At 43.8% G+C, this 23225-nt stretch overlaps 1 protein-coding gene across 1 annotated transcript in view; it reads left to right on the plus strand.

Annotated features, from left to right (window-relative positions):
* The window catches only part of ltc4s (leukotriene C4 synthase), a 28157-nt gene extending 15162 nt beyond the window's left edge, over window positions 1–12995 (plus strand). The window contains exons 2-5 of the mRNA XM_068044026.1: window positions 4954–5053; window positions 6112–6182; window positions 9023–9104; window positions 11666–12995. Of these exons, the coding sequence (XP_067900127.1) occupies window positions 4954–5053; window positions 6112–6182; window positions 9023–9104; window positions 11666–11804 (392 nt within the window). The 3' untranslated portion in view covers window positions 11805–12995. The remainder of the gene's footprint in view (window positions 1–4953; window positions 5054–6111; window positions 6183–9022; window positions 9105–11665) is intronic.
* The last annotated feature ends 10230 nt before the right edge of the window (window positions 12996–23225 follow it).

Genomic DNA, 23225 nt, shown 5'->3' on the forward strand with positions numbered 1-23225 from the left:
TGTTGATGAGGCCTCTGGGACTGTACTAATATTTGTACTAATATTCTCTGGGAATATGCTAATACTGGCAAGGGCAACGACAGATGGGCAAAAACAGAATATTGGGAATTGGAAGGATTTAGAGCATTTAGGTTGGAGGTGCTTACCTGGGAAAGTTAGTGTGGATAACAGAACTTAATGTCTGTCATGATGGCAGTGCAGTGCCTATGGTTACTTGGCATTAAGAGTTCTAATAATACTCATTTTTAAAACAAATGTGGGGACTTTATTTGTTTGTGCCAATACTATCTGGCTGCTGGATATTGAATCCCATGCCCTATATTTGCCGTTCCCCTTCTCTCCTGGGCTGCACCCGGCGGAATGACTGATCTTCATGTGTGACCCTGGACACCGAGTATCGGTAGGTTGTTTAAGTGGGGGGGGGGGGGGGGGCGGGATCAGAGGTGGGATCTCCAACTTTCTGCCCCTGAGAACTCTTTGGGCTGAATTTGACAGACCCTCCACTGTCGGGGGTCGTGGCAGGTGGGCCTGAAAATGCCTCTGGGAGAGGCCCGCCACAGACCTCAATGCTGGGAAGACCTTGCACCTGGGTCAGGTGCACAAGGTAAGTAGATTGGGGGGGGGGAAGAGGGAAAGGAATTAAATCTATGGTTGTTGGGGGATGGTGGGCGAGGGGCAAGATCAATTAATTTAATTTTTTAAAATCCATTCTCCTTTAAATATTTAAATGTAACAATAAGCCCTTTAGAAATGGTGTCGGCACCTGCACAAAGGCAGCAGTGGCACAGTGGCGCAGTGGTTAGCACCGCAGCCTCACAGCTCCAGGGACCTGGGTTCGATTCCGGGTACTGCCTGTGTGGAGTTTGCAAGTTCTCCCTGTGTCTGCGTGGGTTTTCTCCGGGTGCTCCGGTTTCCTCCCACAAGCCAAAAGACTTGCAGGTTGATAGGTAAATTGGCCATTATAAATTGTCACTAGTATAGGTAGGTGGTAGGGAAATATAGGGACAGGTGGGGATGTGGTAGGAATATGGGATTAGTGTAGGATTAGTATAAATGGGTGGTTGATGTTCGGCACAGACTCGGTGGGCCGAAGGGCCTGTTTCAGTGCTGTATCTCTAATCTAATCTAATCATATTGCCGGCAGCGGGTTGGCTCCCCACTCACCCGCCGCTCGGCGATGCAAGCCCAATTTAAATATGTTCATTAATGATTACCGTCACGCTCCCGCCGTCCATCCCGGAGTGATATTGGTGCTGGCGGTCGGCATTCCGGCGCCCTCGGATCCCCGTCTGGGGACACTGGTGGGGAGCGGGGAGCAGGTAAGTTTTTCAGTGTGGTGGGTGGGGAGGGGGTGTCAGAGACATTTCATTGGTGTAGGGGATGGTGGGAAGGGGTAAAGTTTAAAGTTTATGAACCTGGGGGGTGGGTGGGGGGAGGGTCAGGTGCACAAGGTAAGTAGATTGGGGGGGGGGGAAGAGGGAAAGGAATTAAATCTATGGTTGTTGGGGGATGGTGGGCGAGGGGCAAGATCAATTAATTTAATTTTTTAAAATCCATTCTCCTTTAAATATTTAAATGTAACAATAAGCCCTTTAGAAATGGTGTCGGCACCTGCACAAAGGCAGCTGACGCCATTGCTGGGGAGGGACCGTCTGCCCCCACCACGGGGGGTGGGGTGGGTGCAGGGTGCAGTCCGGACGGGCCATTTAAATGAGCTGTCGTGTTTAATATCGTGGTTGCTCAGCGATGTGCGGCCCACACGGCCGACTGCCAATTACGGCGGCGTCATCATAAATTTCAGCCCTTTGTCAACCTACAAAGCGCGATAAAACTGACAAACTGCTTCAAAAAGAAACTTGTCATGGCCCTTTAAAAAGAGATAGACTTGCTTTTCCATGGCACCTTTCACTACCTCAGGATATCCCAAAGTATTTCACAGCCAATTAACTACTTTGGACGGTGTATTCACTGTTGTAATTCAGGAAATGAGGCAGCAAATTTGCATACAGTAAGCTCTGACAAACTGGACCTTGGTTTAACTAAAGTGGGCAGCATTCTCACCTCTTAGGTGTGGGTTTAAGCCCCACTCCAGGGACTTGAGCACAAAGTCTAGTCTGACAGTCTAGTGCAGTACTGAAGGAGTCCTGCAATGCCAGAGGTGCCGTCTTTTGTATGAGATAGAACATAGAACAGTACAGCACAGTACAGGTCCTTCGGCCCACGATGTTGTGCCGAACCTTTAACCGACTCTAAGATCAAACTAACTACATACCCTTCATTCTACTATCATCCATGTACCTATCCAAGAGTCGCTTAAATGTCCCTAATGTATCTGCTTCTACTACCACCGCTGGCAGTGCATTCCACGCACCCACCACTCTCTGTGTAAAGAACCTACCTCTGACATCTCCCCGAAACCTTCCTCCAATCACCTTAAAATTATGCCCCCTGGTGATAGCCCTTTCCACCCTGGGAAAAAGTCTCTGGCTATCCACTCTATCTATGCCTGTCATCATCTTGTACCACCTCTCATCCTTCTTCACTCCAATGAGAAAAGCCCTAGCTCCCTCAACCTTTCTTCATAAGACATGCCCTCCAGTCCAGGCAGCATCCTGGTAAATCTCCTCTGCACCCTCTCTAAAGCTTCCACATCCTTCCCATAATGAGGCGACCAGAACTGAACACAATATTCCAAGTGTGGTCTAACCAGGGCCTTATAGAGCTGCAGCATAACCTCACGGCTCTTAAACTCAATCCCCCTGTTAATGAAAGCCAACACACCATATGCCTTCTTAACAACCCTATCAACTTGGGTGGCAACTTTGAGCGATCTATGGACATGGACCCCAAGATCCCTCTGTTCCTCCACACTACCAAGAATCCTGTCTTAAAGCCTGTATTCTGCATTCAAATTCGACCTTCCAAAATGAATCACTTCACACTTTTCCAGGTTGAACTCCATCTGCCACTTCTCAGCCCAGCTCTGCATCCTGTCAATGTCCCGTTGCAACCTAGAACAGCCTTCCACACTATCCACAACTCCAGCAACCTTCGTGTCACCGGCAAACTTGCTAACCCAGCCTTCCACTTCCTCATCCAAGTCATTTATAAAAATCACAAAGAGCAGAGGTCCCAGAACAGATCCCTGCGGAACACCACTGGTCACCGAGCTCCATGCTGAATACTTTCCATCTGCTACCACCCTCTGACTTCTATGGGCCAGCCAATTTTGTATCTAGTCAGCCAACTTTCCCTGAATCCCATGCCTCCTTACTTTCTGAATGAGCTTACCATGGGAAACCTTATCAAACGCCTTGCTAAAATCCATATACACCACATCCACTGCTCTTCCTTCATCAATGTGTTTTGTCACATCTTCAAAGAATTCAATAAGGCTTGTGAGGTTCGACCTGCCCCTCACAAAGCCATGCTGACTGTCTCTAATCAAACTATGCTTTTCCAAATAATCATAAATCCTGTCTCTCAGAATCCTCTCCAATAATTTGCCCACTACGTAAGACTGACTGGTCTATAATTCCCAGGGTTATCCCTATTCCCTTTCTTGAACAAGGGAATAACATTTGCCACCCTCCAATCATCTGGTACTACTCCAGTGGACAGTGAGGAAGCAAAGATCATCGCCAAAGGCGCGGCAATCTCTTCCCTCGCCTCCTGTAATATCCTTGGGTATATCCCGTCTGGCCCCAGGGACTTATCTGTCCTCATATCATTCAAAATTTCCAGCACATCCTCCCTCTTAACCTCAACCTGTTCGAGCATATCAGCCTGTTCCACGCTGTCCTCACAAACGACCAGGTCCCTCTCACTAGTGAATACTGAAGAAAAGTATTCATTTAGGACCTCCCCTACCTCCTCCGACTCCAGGCACAAGTTCCCTCCACTATCCCTGATTGCCCTACCCTCACTCTGGCCATCCTCTTGTTCCTCACATAAGTGTAGAACGCCTTGGGATTTTCCTTAATCCTACCCGCCAAGACTTTTTCATGTCCCCTTCTAGCTCTCCTAAGTCCATTCTTCAGTTCCTTCCTGGCTACCTTATAACCCTCTAGAGCCCTGTCTGATCCTTGCTTCCTCAACCTTCCTTCTTCCTCTTGACTAGCTGTTCCACATCTCTTGTCATCGAAGGTTCCTTCACCCTACCATCCCTTCCTTGCCTCATCGGGACAAACCTATCCAGCAGTCGCAGCAAGTGCTCCCTAAACAACCTCCACATTTCTGTTGTGCATTTCCCTGAGAACATCTGTTCCCAATTTAAGCTCCCCAGTTCCTGCCTAATAGCATTGTAATTTCCCCTCCCCCAATTAAATATTTTCCCATCCCGTCTGCTCCTGTCCCTCTCCATGACTATAGTAAAGGTCAGGGAGTTGTGATCACTATCACCGAAATGATCTGCCACCTGGCCTGGTTCGTTGCCAAGCACCAAATCCAGCATAGACTCCCCTCTAGTCAGCCTATCTACATATTGAGTTTGAACCAAGGCCCCGACTGCCTTCTCAGATTCTGCAGCTGCTATTTGAAGAGTTGGAGAGTCCGACAATGTGTTCTGGCGGATATTTATCTCTCAACCAAGAACCAAAAGCAGATTATCTGGTTGTTATCACATTGCTGTCTGTGGAAGTTTGCTGTGAGCAATTGGCTGCCACATTCCCTACAACTATGAACTGCATTTCAACAATACTTCGTTGTCTGCAAAGTGCTTTGGAGTGTTCTGAGGTTGTGAAAAACACTGTAGAAATGCAAGTTCTTTCTTCGGCTGGATTATGTAGCTCAGTTACTCAATCAACTCTGCCATTAGGACAACATGGCCAATGCTGCAAGAAAAAGTTTAACTTGATGCATGTCTTGAGAATAACAGATCTAAATATCCAGCCTGAAATGTTTTTTTCCTTCTGTGATTTGTTTATGTGCTAATCTCTCTTTCCCCCATTGTAGCTTACTTTTCGCTTCTCGTGATTTCTGCGAGAAGAAAATTTCACATTTCGCCACCCGCAGTCACTGGCAATGAGGACTTCGAGAGAGTGTACCGAGCACAGTAAGGGAACCACATCTTCGTTATCCTTCAGACCCATTATAGGGAAACTGACATCAGCGCACGGTGTGATAGTGACAGTGCGGCATAGCTGAACGCAAATTCAAAACCTAAGGTTGACGAGTAGCAAATGGCCAACAAACCCCTCCTCTTTTGATTGTTCTTAATCCCATTGTAGACTCGCCAACTTTAAGGGCATTTAAGTGGTCATTGGATAGACATATGGATGAAAATGGAATAGTGTAGGTCAGATGGTTTCACAGGTCGGCGCAACATAGAGGGCCGAAGGGCCTGTCCTGCGCTGTAATGTTCTTAAAAAATAATAATATTCCTCAATCTTGCCTGTCCACAGAAACCCATTTAGGGGAAATTTCACCAGGACCATGCTGGGGCTAGAAGGGTTAAATTATGAAGATAGGTTGCATTGACTAGGCTAATGTTCCCTTGAGTATAGAAGATTAAGGGGTGATCTCAACAATGTGTTTGAGACTATTCAAGGATTTGATAGGGTAGATTGAACATGGAGGGAGTCCAGAACGAGGGGGCATAGCCTTAAAATTAGAGCCAGGCCGTTCAGGGGTGATGTCAGGAAGCACTTCTTCATACAGAGGGTAGTGGAAATCTGGAACTCTCTCCCTCAAACAGCTGTTGAGGCTGGGGGTAAGTTGAAAATTTCAAAACTGACATTAATAGCTTTTATTAGGTATTGAGGCTTACAGAACCAAGGTGCCTAGGTGGAGTTAAAGTACAGATTAGCCATGATCTTTTTGATTGTTGAACAGGCTCGAGGGGGTTGAATGGTCTTTTCCCCAATCCTAGGTAATATTACAGTTATAATTTGACTGACCTGCTGTACAGTTGCAGCATTTTCTGGGTTATTTTAGGTCAATTTTTCCCATCTGTCCTTTCACAGCCAAATCATTCCATTGCCTCAGCACACACATTCCACAGGGCAGTCAGAGGAGAAATACCAAAGAAAGTCAACGAATAGCTGAATCTCTCGAGACTATCTTTTTTGGAAAACTGAATAAACATGTTTTATTTCTCATTTTCCCTCCCAGTATTAATTCCTCAGAGTATTTCCCGATGTTCCTGAGCGTTTTTTGGATTGCTGGAGTTTTCTTCAGTCAGGGTAAGAGACTTCCACCTCTCTGGTTTAATTTTTGCTTTTCTTCATCTCTGCTTTCTTTATAAAATTCACTGCTGTGTATATCTGGCAATTCAAAGCCAATTTTTGTATTAAAATTATATAATTATACAGTAACTCAAATTAAACAATTTAAATAACATTGCAGAGTAGAACATTGTATAGTGCAAAAGAATAATTTTGAACAGTTGGATAATTTGAAGGGATTACAACAAATATTAATAACATCTAGCATTTATATAGGAACAGAGGAACAGAAGGAGGCCATTCAGCCCCTTGAGCCTGTCCCCCATTCAAGGGGATCATGGCTGATCTGTATCTCAACTTGCCTTTACTGCATGTTAGCTAAATTGATTGCTGCACATCCTACATCAAGCAGTGACTACACTTCCAAAGTACTTCATTTGGTTAAGCATTTTGGGATGTCCGTAGGTCATGGAAAGCGCTATAGAAATGCAAGATCTTCTTTTCATTCCTTTACCAAACATAAATCTATTGATGCCAGTCTTGAAAGCTTCAATTGTTCCCCACAGCCTTTTTGGAGAGAGAATTCCAGATCTTTGGAATAGCTATCCAATTAATCCAACCTTTCCGCTCTTTCATCATAGCCCTGCAATTTTTCTTTTTCAAGTATACAGTTTTTTGAAAGTTACTATTGAATCTGCTTCCACCACTCTTACAGGCAGTGCCTTCCAGATCACAACTCACTGCATTAAAAAAAATTCTCTTCATCTCCCCTCTGGTTTTTGTTTTTGCCTATTATCTTAAATCTGTGTCCTCTGTTTACTGACCCTTCTACCAGTGGACAGTTTCTTCTTATTTACTCTATTAAAACCCTGCATCATTTTGAACGCCTCTATTAAATCTCCCCTTAACCTTCTCTGCTCTAAAGAGAACAATCCCAGCTTCTCCAGTCTTTCCACATAACTGAAGTCCCTCATCTGTGGTACCATTCTAGTAAATCTCCTCTGCACCCTCTCCAAAGCCTTGACATCTTCCTAAAGTGTAGTGCCTAGAAACGGACACAATACTCCGGCTGGGACCTAACCAGTGATTTATAAAAGTTTAGCACTTTAGTTAATTAGGGGCAGGTTTGTACTGTGGGCCCCATATGGGCAGAGTTTGGAAATCATTTCATGTGAGTCACGTTTCTGCCTCATTGTTATTCACAGTTCTTTCAACTTCTGATCTGATCAGGCTCATCAACTATACCAGCGAAGACATTCAGCCTGACTCTCTGCCTGGTCCATGCTGGCACCAGCCACCAGATGGCACATTAGGCAGTCTGCCTGCTCTCTCCATATTATACGGTGCAGATCGGAGACTGAGCAGAGATTTTAGTCTCTTATTTTTATTGAGACTACCAGATAAAATCTCAAAGTAGGACATCACCACACTCATAAAAGTAGAGTAGGAGACAAGTTAGATCTGAAAGCTGTAATTTAATTCATTCTCGGGATCTGGGTATCACTGGCAATGCCAACATTTATTGCCCTTCCCTAGTTGCCCTGGAGAAGGTGGTGGTGAGCTGCCCTTTTGAACTGTTGCAGTCTATGTGCTGAAGGTGCTGAGCTCCAGGATTTTGACTCAGCGACAACAAAGGAACGGCCAATATATTGCCAAGACAAGAGTGTGTGTGACTTGGAGGTGGTAATGTTCCCATTTTACCTACTGCCTTTGACCTTCTAGGTGGGGGAAGTGCTGTCGAAATGAAAGAAGGTTGGAACACTAATGTTAAAGAAAGAAAGACTTGCAATTATATAGAGCTTTTCACTAGTACCAGATGTCTTAAAGTGCTTTGCAGTCAATGAAGTAGTTTTGAAATGTAGTCACTGTTACAGAGTCATAGAGTCGTACAGCATAGAAACAGGCCCTTTGGCCCACCGCGTCCATGCCGACCATAATGCCTATCTATACTAATCCCACCTGACTGCATTAATTCCATATCCCTCTATGCCTTGCTCATTCAAGTACCTGTCCAGATGCCACTTAAATGTTGCTATTGTTCCTGCCTCCACCACCTCCTCAGGCAGCTCATTCCAGATACCCACTATTCTTTGTGTGAAAAATTTACCCCTTTGATCCCCTTTAAACCTCCTCCCTCTCGCCTTAAATCTATGCCCTCTAGTTTTAGTCATGTAGCAAACGTGGCAGCACAATTTGTGCACAGCAAGATCTCACAAACAACAGTGTGATAATGACCAGATTATCTATGTGATGTTGATTGAGGGAGAAATATTGGCCAGCACACAAGGGATAACTCCCCTGCTGTCCTTCAAAATAGTGCCATGGGATCTTTTGTATCCACCTGAGAAGGCAGACGGGAGCTCAGTTTAACATCTTATCCACAAGATGGCACCTGAACATCCAGCAGTGTAGCAGCCCCTCGGTACTGCAGTGGAGTTTCAGCCTTGATTTCTTGTACTCATGTCCGGGAGTGGGACTTGAACCCAGAACTCTCTCATTCAGAGGCAAGGGCACTGAGCCACAGCTGACATTGTTAGACCTTCATTGTGGAACTCTGGTTTCCATTGTGTCTTTTTTCCTATGGCTTAGCTTGTGACCTGTTGAAAGTGCGTTGCCATATTAATCACGACGATCTTTTAAATTCTTTTAAAAGGTAGCTGGACATGCACCTGAAGTGCTGTAACCGGCAAGACTATGGACTAGGTGTTGGAAGATGGGATTAGATTGGGCGGCTAGTTTTTTTTTCCTGCCGGAACGGACACAATGGGCTGAATGGCCTCCTTCTGTGCTGTAATTTTTCGATGGTTCTATGGAGTGCGCATGGATGATACTAATGCTTTTGTTTTCTTTCCATACAGCTCTCGCAGCGTGTGTTGGAATTCTGTATTTGTACAGCAGGTACAAGTACTTCAAAGGGTACTCTGAATCAGCCCTAAAAAGGTAAGACTGAGCTTTCCTCCCGAAGGCTGCAACTGGCATTGGGTTACAGTTGTTCATAGCAATGGTCTGATACATCGGCTGGACCAGTCAGAAGCCACTCGCCTGCCATGTGCCCATGTTATTCTGTATTCTGCTGGAGCTTTATGAATCACTGGTTAGGCCTCAGCTGGAATATTCTGGGCAGCACACTTCAGGAAAGATGTAAAGACCTGAGACAGGGTCCAGAGGAGGTATACCAGAATGTTACCAGGAATGAGGAGAGGTTGGAAAAATTCAGACTGTTCTCCTTGGAACAAAGAAGGTTAAGAGGTGACCTAATGGAGTTTTCCAAGATGATGAGAGGTTTTGACAGAGAAAAACTATTCCTGCCAGTGAGTGGACCAATAACCAAAGGTCATACATTTAAAATCATTGGAAACAGATCGAAAGCAGAGATGAGGAGAAATTTTTTTCCCTCAGTGTTTTCAGGATCTGGAACGCTCAACCTGAAAAGGTGACATGCTGATTCCATAAATAATCTTAAAAGAGATTTGAACAGGTATTTGAGGATAAGGAACTTACTAGGTTACGGATAAGAAGACATGGGACTAAGCATGACTGCTCTTTCAAAGAGCTGGCGCAGGCATGACTGGCTGAATGGCCTCCTTCTGTGCTGTAAGATTCTATGATTAAGTCAAAGAGTAACCTATTATATTGACCATGCTCCTGCTGCTGGTGGCACAGTGCCAGCAGACTTGAGTGTACTGTCAGCACTGTGCTGCCCTTTGACTGGGGAATAAAGAGCACATTGAGTTTGCTGTTGAACGCTGGTTAACTTTTAATGTTTGAAGTTTAGTAAGGGTCAAAGGGACATCTCTGCCTCCTCCAGTATTGCGAGGGATGTAAATAAATGTAGTTTAAAAAGTTATCAAGTGATTTATTGAGTGCGTTTGGTAACTTCTCACATTTGGCTTTGCATGGGTTGTTGTAAACTTTACTGAGTTGGGAGCTGGGGGAGGGGAGAGCGAGAATTCTGGCCTAAATTTGGTTTGGGTGACTTCACACTTGTTGATTTCCGCACCCCACCAACCAGAGAAATTCCAGGTGCTTGTGTCCACCTGAAAGGCAAGCAGATGTTTGGAACATTGGAACAGGAGGAGGCCATTCAGCCCCTCAAGGCTGTTCCATTATTCAGTTAGATCATGGCTGATCTGTATCCTAATTCCATTCACATGCCTTGGCTCCATATCATATTTTACCCTTGACCAGCAAAAGTCTATCGATTTCTAATTAAAATTATTAATTCAGCTAGCATCGACTAATTTATGTGGGAGAGTTTCACACTTCTACCACCCTTTGTATGGCGAATTGTTTCCTAACTTCTCTCCTGAATGGCCTGGCTCTGATTTTAAGGTTATGTTCCCTTTTCCTAGGCTAGGTGTTGGCAACCTTGATAACAAGAAGAGCTATTTTTAAAATGTAATCAAAAATGCATTATCTTAAGAGCTGAGTATTGGTGACCATAAAACTGCTCCATTATTGTAAAAAATCTACCTGGTTCACTGATGTCCTCTAGGGAAGGAAATCGGCTGTCCTTACCCAGTCCGGCCTACCTGTGACTCCAGAATTGCAGCAATGTGCGCTATGTTAGCTACCCTCTGAAATGGGTGAGCAAGCCACTCGGTTACATTCAAGAAGATGGCTCATCACCATCTTCTCAAGGGCAATTCGAGACAGGCAATAGACACTGGTCTTGCCAGTGATGCCCACATCCCATGAATGAATAAAGAAAAGTTGAGGTTCAGTTGCACTGTTGCCTAAGGCAATTACTGTGTCAGCTGTGGTCCAATTGTTCCTTCTGAGTCAGGTAAAGATCCAGCCGAGAGATGTGGAGAGGTTTTGTGCAACAAGTTGTTATGGTCAAGAATGGACTGCCTGAAAGACTGGTGTAGCAGACTGAATCGTAACTTTCAAAAAAAGAATTGACTAAATGACTTTATGGGCGGCACAGTGGCGCGATGGTTAGCACCGCAGCCTCACAGCTCCAGGGACCCGGGTTCGATTCCGGGTACTGCCTGTGTGGAGTTTGCTAGTTCTCCCTGTGTCTGCGTGGGTTTTCGCCGGGTGCTCCGGTTTCCTCCCACATCCAAAAGACTTGCAGGTGATGGGGCAATTTACAACGGCCAATTTACCTTAGTGTAGGGAGGTGATAGGGAATATGGGATTACTGTAGGGTTAGTATAAATGGGTGGTTGTTGGTCGGCACAGACTCGGTGGGCCGAAGGTCCTGTTTCGGTGCTGTATCTCTAAATATAAATAAAATAAAATAAAATAAATACTTGAAAAGAAAAAAGGTGCAGGGCCTTGGGGAAAGAGTCCGGGGAGTGAGACTAATTGGATAGCTCTTTCAGAGACCCAGCACAGGCACAATGACCCAAATGGCCTCACTCTGCAATGTAAGAACCCATGAAATCCATAGCAAAAAGCCAGTGCCATTTTTACTTGCTTTCATGTTAGATTTCAGGCACTTCCCTGTTTTTCTTTGTCCAGCTAATGATGAATTTATTGTCTCTTCCTCCCAGGTTGTCTCCATTGTACTTTGGTGCAGCCATGCTCTGGATTCTGATTGGCTTGGCTTCAGTTGGAGTCATCAGCCAGTTGTGCTCTCAGTATCTGGGTTACAATCCCATTGCTATTGCAAGGACCATCATCGAACTGTGAACGATTCCTGGTTGACAGCCTCCAACTCAAATGTTGCCGGTCGGAAGCTTATTTAAAGTGATAATGAAGCCAACAACATTTTATTTATTTTTATTTTATTTTGCTTTTAATTGAACTGTTGAGGCTGAGGCCCTGAAGCTAGTCTCTCCAAGTATTAATGAATGAGTAGTTTGCGATATTTTAACGGATATCTTTGGACATTGAGCTATGAGGAGCTCCGATTTCAAAGTATGTTTTGGTGAGTCGAGTGAGACTCTAATTTGGTCACTGATTCTCTCTGAATTGCACCGCTGTTAGAAGAATCTGTGTATCTGAATGCAACAGCCCTAAATGCATAGTATTTGCGGTGCAAAAACAGACCATTTGGCCCAACTGGGCCATGCCACACAAACCTCCCACCCTACTTCATCTCAGCTGATCAACATATCCTTCTACTCCTTTCTCATGTGTTTAGCTTGCTTCTCCTTAAATGCATCTATGCTACTCACTTCAACTACTTCCTGTGCTAGAGAGTTCCATGTTCTCATCATTCTCTGAAAAAAACAAGACTTGCATTTATATAGCACTTTTCACGACCACCAGATGTCTCAAACTGCTTTACAGCCAATGAAGTGTAGTTGCTGTTATAATGCAGGAAATGCGGCAGCCAATTTTATGCACAGCAAGCTCCCATAAATAGAAATGTGATAATGACCAGATAATCTGTTTTTGTGATGTTGGTTGTGTAAGACAAAAATTGTAATGTGGCCCCCCACTCGAAAATGTTGGACAACCCTGCTCTACCCCATTTCGGCTCTTATTGGCCAAGCAATATGTGACCTCCTTATTCTTCCTACCAAAAATGCGACGCCTCACACTTAATGTCTTCCTGTATCATGTCATAGTCGTCCTCTGTATTAACTATTCTCCCTAATTTGGTGTCATCTGCAAATTTTGAAATTGTACTTCCGATTCCCGAGTTCAAATTGTTGCTGTAAATTTGCTGAAACCAATATTCCTAGCTTCTGACTCCAGCTCTGACACATTCAGTGAGGAATCTTGCTGAGTGATCACTCCTGCTCATTCAGGTGTGATACTGTTCATTATTTGTAATGAATAAATACTACCTGTATATGTAATTAACTTTTTTACATGCATTGTACTGAAATATACATAAAGTTGAATATCTTGCACAAAGACTCCAGTTAAAATTATTTTGAACAAAGCCCATTAAGCTTCACTTGCCACAGTGGGATCATGAGCTGGGGATATTTGCTATTCCACTAGACCAAGAGGTCTATAGTTAAACCGCACCATAAAGAAAGAACCTGCATTTGTGTAGCGCCATTAATGCTATCAGGATGTCCCAAAGCATCTTACAGCCAAATGAAGTACTTTGGATGTAGTCATTGTTGTTAAAGTAGGAAATAGGGTAGCCAGTTTGCACACAGCAAGATCCCACAAACAGAAATATGAAAAATGAAGAATTTCTTTTTTTTAAAGAGATGTTGGTTGCAACATAAATATTGGCCTAGGACATCAGGGAGAACTCTCCTGCTCTACTTTGTTACAGAATTTTTATTTTGTGTTAGAACTTGGGAATCTATATTTTTAAAGACTAAAAAAGGATTTCATGGACATTGAAACATCTGGAGATAGCAGAACGTAATGGATTTTTTAAAACAGTAAGGTCTACAAGAGGTTCCTGGTTTTGACCAGTAAACAAATACTGGAAAACAGGTGATTTCCAGTAAACATAGCAGGGGCTTTTGACTTGAGAGCTATTCTTTATTGTGACAAGAGAGAATTTATGGTGAGCATGAGACTTGCCTGGAAAAAGTTTTCTTTCACTTTGAACTGTTAAAAGATGCTGGTTTTTGGACTAAAAGCAGGCAGTTGGAATCTGCAAATGGACCTGCCAGGAGATCAGAAGAAAAACCAGACAACTATTACCTCTCTTTGAAGAATCCCTGCTCTTGAAAATCAAAAGCTTTTATGAAGTTGTACTGTTGCCTCCTGTGTTGTTGAATACATCCTGAATGCTTGCAGAAGCCTTGCATCTTTTAAAAAAAAAACAGGACTTTGCATCGAATGTGTAAGAACTGACATCTCTGTTGCTGCATACCTGCTGTAAGACCTATGTGAAGCCTTCTGCAGTTGAATTTATTTGAATGCTTACCCAAACAGACTGTTCATCAACATTCTGAATTAGAAGATTATGGGTTCAAGTCCCATGCCACTAAAATGTAGGCTGACACTCCCAGTGCAGTACTGAGGGACCAGATGGACTGCAGTGGTTCAAGAAGGCAGCTCACCATCATCTTCTCGAGGTCAATTAGGGATGGGCAATAAATGCTGGCCTAGTCAACTATGCCCACAACCTGTGAAGCAAATAAAAATAGGTTGAGAAGGACAAGGAGGAAAAGTTTACCATTGTCACAGTCATATAGGATGTCATTTTTGCCTTTACAAAGAGCTGTTTCGGTACTGTGGCAAGGGCGGAAAACTGAATGGAGGGATTGAAACAGACTTTTGGGAAATATTGTGGAAGTGAGCAGAAAGGCATGGCACTATGCTTAATGGGAAATATAGCCAAGTTAGGAATAGTAGCTTTGCTGAGCTTTGATTTTAAGTGGCAGAAACCACAATGAAATAGTTAAAAGTAAAGGCAGAGCGTGTGAAGACTAGCCGACACTGGTAATTGCAAGGACATCTGTTCTTTATGGCCTGATTGTGTGACTCCCTGTGGTTTGGAACAAATGGACTCCTGTGAATCAAATGACGTCCATCCCTGTGTGAGTGATAAGGAGTGCTAGGCCCCTCTTATCTTCGTGAGCTGCCACTACTTGTAGCTGCAGACTGCACGAAACACTCAGGAATGTAAACCTAATAGAGATAGCAGGATGCTCCGCAATTACTTGTCACAAGGTAGAGACAGAACTCATGATCCATGTAGGGAGTGAGACCAGAATGGTTATTGATGATTCCTATGCTCTTGCTAATTAGCTTGCTTGTCCGCTTTGTTTTATCTTGCTGGTACAAAACAATATTTTATTAGTAACAAGTATGTATTGAGAATGGAGTGTATTGTAACCTCAGTAACAGATGTACTGCATGTCACCACGTGGGTGAAGTCGAATTGTACCGCACTGATTGGTTAAACAAGGGGGTGTAGCATGAATCTTAATGTATAAACAGTAGTACCTGTATCAAAAACTTCACTTACTCTAGTGGACCAGACAGACTCTGGGTGGAGTCAGTGTTGGTGTATTAGAGTAAGTCAGCCGGCTAAATGCGCAAATAAAGTAATTGATTTTACGTTCACATCCGACTCTGTATAGTTACTGAACCAGACTGAAGGCAAAAAGAACTCAGATTTACAATATGACAGGTGTTATCTTTGAGTCACTACCAAAATCTGGAGAGCAGTGATGATAATGCCACTGAATGTTATGGGGAGGTGGAGATGATCATTCCATGGCACTTGTGTGGTGCAGATGTAACTTGCCACTTGGATATAATTCCACAATTGGACAGCATTTGCTAAATAATCCTCAGTGTGCTAAGAATTATGCCGACAATCAATTTAAGATTGTCAGTCAGGCTCGCTGTGTGGCGCATTTGCGCATTAATACACAGGGCGCTGTTCTCTGCAGACAGAAAGAACAGGTACACATATTGCGCCTGTTTCAGCTAAACAAAATAAGTGCCTGCCATTTGTTGGTTGGTCACGGTATTGCCCTGAGGAATGAATCAGAGTCAAGCTACCTGGTTTAAATTTCAAACAAAACTTGGCAGTTATCTGGTGCATTCTCCATGGCAATGCCTCTACCAATCAGGTCCACTTGCCAACCATCAGCACTCTCTTCTCATACAGTATAAATTGTTGCTTTCCTTACATTAGTATTCTTGCGATTTGTCCTGATGAGTGCAAAATAAAAGTGTTGACAAAATGGCTCTATTTTCAGAAATACTCGATCATTAACTTCTTCCACTCCTGCCATGTCTTGTTTTACGCTGCTTGCTGTGGTGTGTAGTCACATTCATTGTAGTCCATGGATGATTTCAAATGCTAATCACATGACAGTGCAGCAACACTTCGTTAAAGTTCCAGCAATGAATAAGACCGCAGACAAAAGTGAATTTCTGTGGAGAATTGTTATGTTTCTCCTCCCAACCTTCCTTGATGATGTGGCTTATTGTTGGATGAAGCGTGCATAAATTAGGATCTCCCCAATGTCCCTTGCATGTCTCTCCATGTCCCTCATCGTTATAATTGTTGTCCTCCGCCTCACCCTGTTCATAGTCATCCTCATCTAAGTAGGGCGGGTGTTCCTCCTGTTCCTCTGCCTGCAGAATGTTGTCGCGTTTAATTGCAAGGTTGTGCAAGGCACAGCAGACAATGATTATTCGTGACATCCTCCGTGGCGTGTAATGAAGAGTCCCTATAGACAGGTCAAGGCAGCAGAATCACATTTTCAGCATACCAATGGCGTGTTTAATGCTGGTTCTGGTGGATGTGTGAACAACATTGTACCTCTCTCCATCTGTCCCCTTCAGCTGGTTCCTGGAAAACTGCTGGCAGCTGGGTGTTCCTCTAAATGTATGAGTCATGACAGCTCCCTAGGAAATGTGCACAAACATGCATGATTCTTCTCCTGTGGTTGCAAATCAGCTGTGTATTTAATCAGTGGAAGCCTTTGTGATTCTCAAATACAGCAGACTGGTCCCAGGGAGCTCTAATGGCCACATGAGTACAGTCGATCACCCCTTGCACTCTAGGGAACCCAGCAATGGCGCCGAATGCCACAGACCTTGCTGTCTGGCTGTCCTCATTTACAGGTAAATAGATGAAATCATTGGCACATTGAAAAAGAGCATTGGTCACCTCTTTGATGCACCTGTGGGTCACAGACTGCGAGATGCCACATATGTTGCTCGTGGATCCCTGGAAGGAGCCACTGCAGAAGACATTGATTGCAGCAGTCACCTTGAGGGCAATTGGTATGGGATTCTCACCGAAGCCGAGCGGCTGCAGGTCATGCTGCAGGATCGTACAATTTTCTGTGACCATTTCACATGACATCATTAGGTGTCTCTGACATTGGTAGGTAATTTGTCCTTGTCCTGAAGATGTGATGATGTGCCAGGGCCCGTCTTCGATAAGGACATTCCTCAATGTTATCACCTTCCCGTTCTGCCTGTTGTTGGCATTGAGTTGTGGGAAAAAAGCCCTTCTTAGTCTCTTCCTTTGCTCTTCTTCCCATAGCACTAGACAAATTGGGTGTATGAGACCCATGTCACTGTGGCTTTTCTGAACAATAAATAAGCAGAGTGTGGCGATTCAGCCCTCTGTTGCTAGTGAGCTCAAACATTGAGGCAATGAACAGCTCCCTTGTATCTACCTTCAAGTTGCAGCCAGGTAGAAGACACATCCACTGTCATTTGTCTCCTCCCACTCTGCTTGCTCTCCGTGAGTGTCCACGTGGTTTCTGTTATCATTGGAGAAAATGGTGTGTGTGGAATTCAGGGCAACTCTCCCCACCTTCCAACCTCCTTCTGCAACCTTCCAGCTTGAACTCATCACCCTTGACCCACCCAATGTTACTGTTACCCCCTCCCTCTGTTACCATTAAGCCGCCCCCCATTACTGTGCACAGTGTAATCATCAAGTTATTTATGCCATTTTTTCCCTCATGTTCTTATTCCCATTACTATCAACATAGTAACTCTTATCCCTGAACCTCCTCGCATCGACCTGACCATTGTTTTCGAGTCCTGTTCCCCTCCATATGAAATTGTTGAATACCTGCCCATTAGTCTTGGCCTTCCCCCTTCTGGAATCCATTTACCCCATTGACTGTGACCATTTGCCCCACACCTCTCTGACATTGACAGCACTCATCCCTCCCATTAGGCCCTTGCCAAATATCTTCACACTGTTCTACTATAATCCACCCACAACCCCTGCAGACGACAACACGTATCTTCAGCATCAACAGCAACCATTCAACAATCTGGATGCTCCACTCCACCCTCCCCTCCTCCTCCATGCACCCGATCAGACCCACCCTTCCCTCTGCGAGTACCCTGCCCTGATCCTACGTTCACCCACTTCCCATGCCTTCGCCGCCATTCCGTGAGAAGATTCACCCTTGATGGTGCCTGAGCCCGGAGGCAAACATCCATTTCCAATGCTGGCAGTAGTTTTGCGGATGAGTTAGAGAGAACAGACTCAGCTGCACAAATCCGACTGCTGCACGCCACGGTAAAACAATCGTGAACCGAGTGGCATGGGAATAACGCTCGCCGTTCACTTAATCTGGCAGGTGGAACTGAGTTGTAATTATGCATAGGGTAATTAGTATTCATGCTATTTAAATGAATGCAAAGCTGCAATCCGCCACCGCATTGGGGGAGCCCCGGAATACTGCAGACCTGCTTCTAAAACATCCTGCCTTTGGGAATCCGAAAAAGCATCTTCTGCCTAATTATAATCACCCAGCACACCACCAAATCCACTCACATCCCATAAAATTCCACCCAATGTTGCGTGTAAAAGTTTGGTTTTGTGCACAGCCAGTTTTTCAATGGGCAGTATCTTTAAATGTTTTTCGAGCCTGCACAGGTACTGAATTTGGAAAAAAGTCTATGGCATTCCTTCCAAGCTGCACATGCTTAGTTTAGTGGGAACATTGGAAGGCAATTAAAAACGCAAGTGTGAAAACATGAAAGAAAGAAGCATAGTGACTGGTCACTCAAGAAAGAGAGAGAGGCAGCCTCAGGTTTAGAATGGGGTCCCTAATCAGAATTGAATGTGATTCTGCAAACGCCAAACAGAAAGTTGGGAGAAAGTAAACCAAGCCATTTCCAGATAGTTAAAGTTGCAGGAGAGAGTCAAAACTTTCTTTGTCAGAGGGGCATTGTAGGAAAACTGGGAAAGAGCAGAGCCAAGGTAAACAAATTCTTGAAGACTTTTCCAACCATTTAAAAGTAAGCACCAAGGATTCTGTAATTGGGATGGTGCCAAATTTCAAGTGCCAAAAAAGTATCAGTTTAGTTCCCATGGTTTCTATAAGGTTGGAAATCAGAAACTGAGGCTTTTAAAATTATGCAAGGCACTGTTGAAGTTCAAGTAAATCATTCAACTTTAGGTTGTGTTTACATTGCAAAAACCCTACAGATTCATACCGGTGTTTAAGCTCCACACAAGCCTCCTCCCCCCTTACTTCATCTGTCACATAAGAACAGAAGAAATAGGAGCAGGAATAGACCTTATGGCCCCTCGAGCCTGCTCTGCCATTCAATAAGATCATGGCTTGTCTTCTACCTCAACTCCACTTTTCTACCCGATCCCCATATCTCTCAGTTCCTTTGGAGTCCAATATCCTTTTATTCCTTTCGCTCTCGTGTTTATCTAGCTTCCCCTTAGCTTGGCCAGAATACGAAATTTGCAAACTTTATGTAAAGGCCGACGGTGGACATGTGGCTCAGAAAACCAGACTTGCAATGAGTTGGAGCGGGTTCATTATCTATTGAGAAGTAGATTGAGGTATTAACAGATCTGGTTGGTTTATTTCCAGGGGAGATCAACTCAGTGTGAATGATAGCAGGATTAAAAGCCTGATTTATGAGGACAGGGTGCATAAATTGGCTTTGTTTTCTCTTGAATTTAGAGATTGAGCAGTGATCTAATTGAGGTGTTTAAACTAATAAAGGAGTTAGTTGATAGAGTCGATGAAGAGAAACTATTTCCTCTGTTTGGGTGGGGGATTGGGGTGGGATTAGTCCAGAACAAGGGGATGTAATCTTGAAATTAGAGCAAAGCTATTAAGGAAGCTCCTCTTCACACCAAGGGTAGTGGAAATCTGGAACTCTCCCAAAATGTTGGGCGTCAATTGAGATTTCCACGACTGAGATGGAATGATGTTTGTTGGGTAATGATATTAAGGAATATAAAGATGGAGGTAAATGGAGTTGAGATACAGATCAACCACCATCTAATTGAACAGTGGAATAGGCTCGAAAGGGGATGAATGGCTTTCTCCTGTTCCTATATTCTCTAAATAAGCAGAGAGGTGTGGGAGACAGTCCATGATAGAACGATCAGACACGGACTCTGGCTGGAGTGGGTTAAGTGGTCTTTACTTACTCTGGACTGCCTCATGGATATCTTAAGGCAATAGGAGTTTTTTTGCTATTTGGTGAGTACTTGTTTCACTTATTCCAGCTGCATTGGAAGGAAAATCAAGTCTCTAGGGTTGTGATAGAACAGCAACTCCCAGCATTGGGTTCACTAAACTTAATTTTGAATGGAATTCAACAAGTCTGCCAGCAATTGAAACATCAGGCGTATGATTCTGAGAAAACTTAGAGCAGGATCACTCAGTTAACCCCGTCATCACGAGTCCACATTCAGCTTAGACAGAAATTCTTGAACCATTTTAGGGAAAAACTCTGGGATCCATTATTATGATAGCAAGCCACTCAGTTCAAGGACAATTAAGGATTGCCTATTTTTGAGCACAAATTACGCTCTGTGCAATTGCAGTTACTGTGATCTTTGTGCTATCTTAAAAATCATCGTGTTAGAGGCCAGACCCGCTGGTGATTTGCTTGAAGTTTTCAAGATATTGAAAGGAAAAGATAGGGTAGATAGAGAGATACCATTTCCGCTGCTTAGGGAATCTAGGACGGGGTGGGCGAGGGAGCGGGGGATATAGGCAATAAAATAGAGCCAGACCTTTCAGGAGTGAAATTGGGAAACACGTCTTCACATAAAGGGGGGTAGAAGTTTGAATTTATCTTCTGCAAATGGCAATTAATGCTGAGCCAATTATTAATTTTAAAACTGAGATTTTTATTAGCTAAACGTATTAAGGGATCTGGGAGGAAGAAAGCTCAATGGAGTTAGGTCACAGATCAGTCATGATCTCATTGAATGTCAGAACAGGTTTGAGGGGCTGAATGGCCTCCTCCTGTTCCTGTGTTACACAAAACCGGCTAAGCTGCCAGATTGAATTAATTGCCATGGTGAGTTTCTGCTAATCGCGCCTTTTTTCGGGCCTTCAAGAAGGCTCTAAATATTTGTCCTCTTAGTGTAAGGACACTATACGCTACCTTTTAAATAATATTATTTTTGAATTCAGTAAGTAACTGACCACTCTTCACCAATGTAACTATTAAATGGTTCTGCACAGTATTTTTGGAAGTAATTTTCTGTTAATTAATATTGGTTTACTCACAGGTGGTAGATAGAAACTGAGTAAAAATGTTTAATTTTTGTGATAAACTAATTTCCAGCTGTATTAATCAAACTGCACCAAGTTACCACATTCAAATATATAAAGGAATACTTGTTAAAGCAAAACATTTTTTTAACAAGGTATTACATTCTAAAACATTGCTTGATTCTACAAGAACACAAGAAATAGGAGCAGGAGCAGACCGTATGTCTCATCGAGTCTGCAATATGATCATGGCTGATCTTGGGCTTCAATTCCACTTTCCTGCCTACTTCCCATATCCCTTGATTCCCTGCAAGACCAAAGATCTATTGTGCTGGATCACAGCAAATTTGATGATATGCAAATGAGCAGAAACGTGGTTCGGGGGCAGGGGGGTGGAGAGAAACACCAGAATAATGATGCAATTTTGGGTGCAATTTGTGGCCAGATCAACAATTGCACCCAAAGCATAAACTCGATCCCAGTGTGATCTTGATGGTGGTTGAGGGAGCAATGTTGGCAGATAATGTCATGGAATTTTCTGTGTTATCAGCATAATCAGATAGGTCTGGGTTTTATGTCTTACTTGAAAAATAATGCTCTGACACTAACTCGAGCCCTCCACTGTCTCTAAGTTATCAGACATCCAGGACTGGATGAGCAGAAATTTCCTCCAATTAAGTATTGGGAAGACTGAAGCCATTGTTTTCATTCCCCACTCCAAACTCTGCTCCCTGGCTATTGACTCCATCCCTCTTTGGCAACCGTATGGGATGAAAACGGACTGTTCACAAATTTGGTGTCATATTTGGCTCCGGGATGAGCTTCTTACCACATATCAGTGCCATCACTAAGACCACCCATTTCCACCTCCGTAACTGGGAGATGATGAAGTAGGAGTAATGTTACTGGATTAGTAATCCAAAGGCCCAGGCTAATCCCCTGGCGGCATGGGTTCAAATCCCACCACGGCAGCTGGTGGAACTTAAGTTCAATTAACTAATAAAGTCAATCGAAAAAAATCTGGAATTGAAAGCTGGTCTCAGTACTGGTGCCATGAAAAACTACCATCAGGTTCATTAATGCCCTTTTGGGAAGGAAATCTGCCATTCTTACCTGGTCTGGCCTACATGTGACTCCAGACCCACAGCATTGTGGCCACTCTTAACTGCCCTCTGAAGTGGCCTAGCAAGCCAAGCAGCTATCAAGGACAAATAGGGATGGGCAACAAATGCTGACCCTTTGTAAACTTGAGGTCATCCAAAACTCTACTGCCCTACTCACACCAAGTCCTGTTCACTCTTGTGCTCGCTGAACTACATTGGCTCCCGGTCAAGCAACGCCTCAATTTTAAAACTCTCATCCTTGTTTTCAAATCCCTCCATGGCCTCATTGCTTCCTAACTCTGTAATCTCCTCTAGCCCCACAACCCTCCATGATATTTGCTCTCATCTAATTCTGGACTCTTTAACATTCCCAATTTTAATTGCTCCATCATTGGTGACTGTGCCTTCAGCTTCCAAGGCTTTAAGCTCTGGAATTTTTCCCTAAACCTCCCCATCTTTCCACCTTACCTTCCTCCTTTTAAGATGCTCGTTGAAACCAACTCTTTGACCAAGCTTTTGGCCATCTGACCTCATATCGTCTTATGGGGCTTGATGTTTAATTTTGCTTTATAATGTTTCTGTGAAGCACTTTGGAACACTTATTATGATAAAGGTACTTTATAAATATCAGTTGTTGTTGACAACGCAGCAATCCCTCACTGGAGTATCAGCCTAGTTTATAAATTCCAGTCTGGACGCCATACGTAACAAGAATCGATTACAGGGTAACAATTGATAACTGTTTAGTAACAATCACGTAGGGAGCTATTCAATTACAGCTGTTCTATTGCCTATTGTTTGAAGAGAGAGGTGGGAGAGAGTGTGAAGGAAAGAGACTGAAGTTATGGTAAACCTTTATAAATCACCAGTTAGACCTGAGATGGGATATTGTTTCCAATTCCACACTCCTCACTGTAACAAAAGTTTTTTTAATTCTTTCATGGGATGTGGGCATCACTGGCAAGGCCATCCTTTGTTGCCCATCTCTAATTGCCCTTGAGAAGGTGGCGGTGAGCTGCCTTCTTGAACCGCTGCAATCCATGTGGGGTAGGTACACCCACAGTGCTGTTCGGAAGGGAGTTCCAGGATTTTGATCCAGCGACAGTGAA

The sequence above is a fragment of the Heterodontus francisci genome, chromosome 12, assembly GCF_036365525.1.
Source record: "Heterodontus francisci isolate sHetFra1 chromosome 12, sHetFra1.hap1, whole genome shotgun sequence".
In the NCBI taxonomy this organism is placed as follows: Eukaryota; Metazoa; Chordata; class Chondrichthyes; order Heterodontiformes; family Heterodontidae; genus Heterodontus; species Heterodontus francisci.